Source organism: Camellia sinensis, chromosome 5 (assembly GCF_055761805.1).
Source record: "Camellia sinensis isolate YWXY chromosome 5, ASM5576180v1, whole genome shotgun sequence".
Lineage (NCBI taxonomy): Eukaryota > Viridiplantae > Streptophyta > Magnoliopsida > Ericales > Theaceae > Camellia > Camellia sinensis.
In genome coordinates, this window is record NC_138965.1 from 46,282,922 (window position 1) to 46,284,737 (window position 1,816).

Sequence of the window (1,816 nt, forward strand, 5' to 3'; positions counted from 1 at the left end):
ATGCAGAGTATGGGTTTTCTGAATCAATTTGTCCAATTGATAAAGCAGTGTAATGGTACTGTCATGTATTCAACTGTTGTCAATGGAGAACTTGTGGATAATTTCAATGCTGAAAGGGGTCTAGGACAGCCAGATCCTCTATTCCCTTGTAAGCATGGAAAATTTCAGCCAATTACAGATTGTCGCATACTACAAAGGCCTACAAAATATGACACAATTATTGGCAAATCAAATATTGCCATGTGTCCAATTGGTCTTAATTCAAAATTACATAAATGGTGAAATCACAAGTTGCCACGTGTCAAAATGATGCAGCCTTCAAGATGAAAAATTTTTGGCTAATCAAATTAAGCCACTTGTCATATTGAGGTAGTCAAGCCAATCAAATTATGGCACACCATTAAAGTGTTTGGTATTTATCTCTAAATAAATCAGAGATAATTATCAAAGAAGTTGAAGTCTATAAATAAAGGTGATCTTCACCAGAATTTTACATACAATTCTACATAAAAAAATCAAGTTGTAAAGACAAAAAATTTACATCAAGCCATGGAAGAAAGCTCTTCAAATAAAGCCCCAAAGTCCTAAAGAACTTTCCTTGCTAAAGCCTTCAATTTCAAGGCAATTGCTCGTGACAAGGTTCCATCAATCTCTATCATGCTTGAAGCTTAGAGATTCAAATGATCTTCTTCTACTAAATTGGAGAGCATTCTACAAATTTGATTTGGGAACAAGCTGTCAAGCCGTCAAGTCAATGTCCTACAAATTTGTTATCTTCTTTGTGCTACTTGGAGAAGATTTCGCCGTTCGATTCAGGAACAAGCTATCAAGCCCTCGAGTCAACTTTTTGAAGAGAAGAATCAAAGGATCACTCTTTTCTACAAGAATATCTAGAGATTGTAATCACATCATTTTAAATTAATAAATTTATATTTGTCACTCTTTTTCAATCTTTATTTTGCAGACAAGAAAATTGTGTGTACACCCCCTATCTATTTCTGCTTGTTATGGAATGTTTCTACTGTATGTTAAAGGGTGCAAAAAGGGGGTTTTACTTTCCATGCTAGATGCCAAGAACTGTAACTTTTTCAAGTAGCTTTTGCTGATGATCTGTTCATATTTAGTGGTGCTGATAGGAGTTCCATTCAGGTTATCCAAAATGTTCTCCACAATTTTCACATGTTGTCTGGCCTGCAAGCCAACATGCAGAAAAGCTCAATATACTTTTGTGGTGTTGAGGACAGCATTAAAGAAGAACTTAAGCATATACTGACGATCCCTGAAGATACTTTTCCAGTCAAATACGTAGGTATTCCTTTGATATCTACAAGACTGAAAGTCGAGGATTGTGAGCTGCTCAAGGAGAAAATTATTAAACGAGTTAAAGGCTGGGCCAACAAACTTCTGTCTTTTGGTGGAAAGTGGCAATTAGTTCATTCAATTCTATTTGGAGTACAGCTTCATTGGGCCTCAATAGTTATCCTCCCTAAGAAAATTTTGAAAGAATTGGAAGACATCATGAAAAATTTTCTTTGAACAGGATCAGTGTTGTATCAGAATGCTCCAAAAGTGAAGTGGGAACATGTTTGCTATCCTAAAGAAGCGGGTTTGGGTCTGCAATCCTTGGTTATTTGGAATAAAACTGCCATGTTGAAGTATATTTGGGCCATTTGCAAAAAAACTGATATTCTTCGGGTAAAGTGGATGCATACATGCATTATCAAGCGTCAATGTTTTTGACATATGAAATCCCTCATGATTCTTCATGGACCCTAAGAAAATCTTCAAACTTAAGGATATTGCCCAGCCCTTGATC

At 35.9% G+C, this 1,816-nt stretch overlaps 1 protein-coding gene across 1 annotated transcript; it reads left to right on the forward strand.

Annotated features, from left to right (window-relative positions):
• Positions 1–1,536, forward strand: LOC145791384 (uncharacterized). The gene is made up of 2 exons (XM_082871737.1): positions 1–278; positions 1,125–1,536. The coding sequence occupies exons 1-2, from the start codon at positions 1–3 to the stop codon at positions 1,534–1,536; spliced, it is 690 nt and encodes a 229-aa protein (XP_082727863.1).
• Positions 1,537–1,816: the final 280 nt, after the last annotated feature.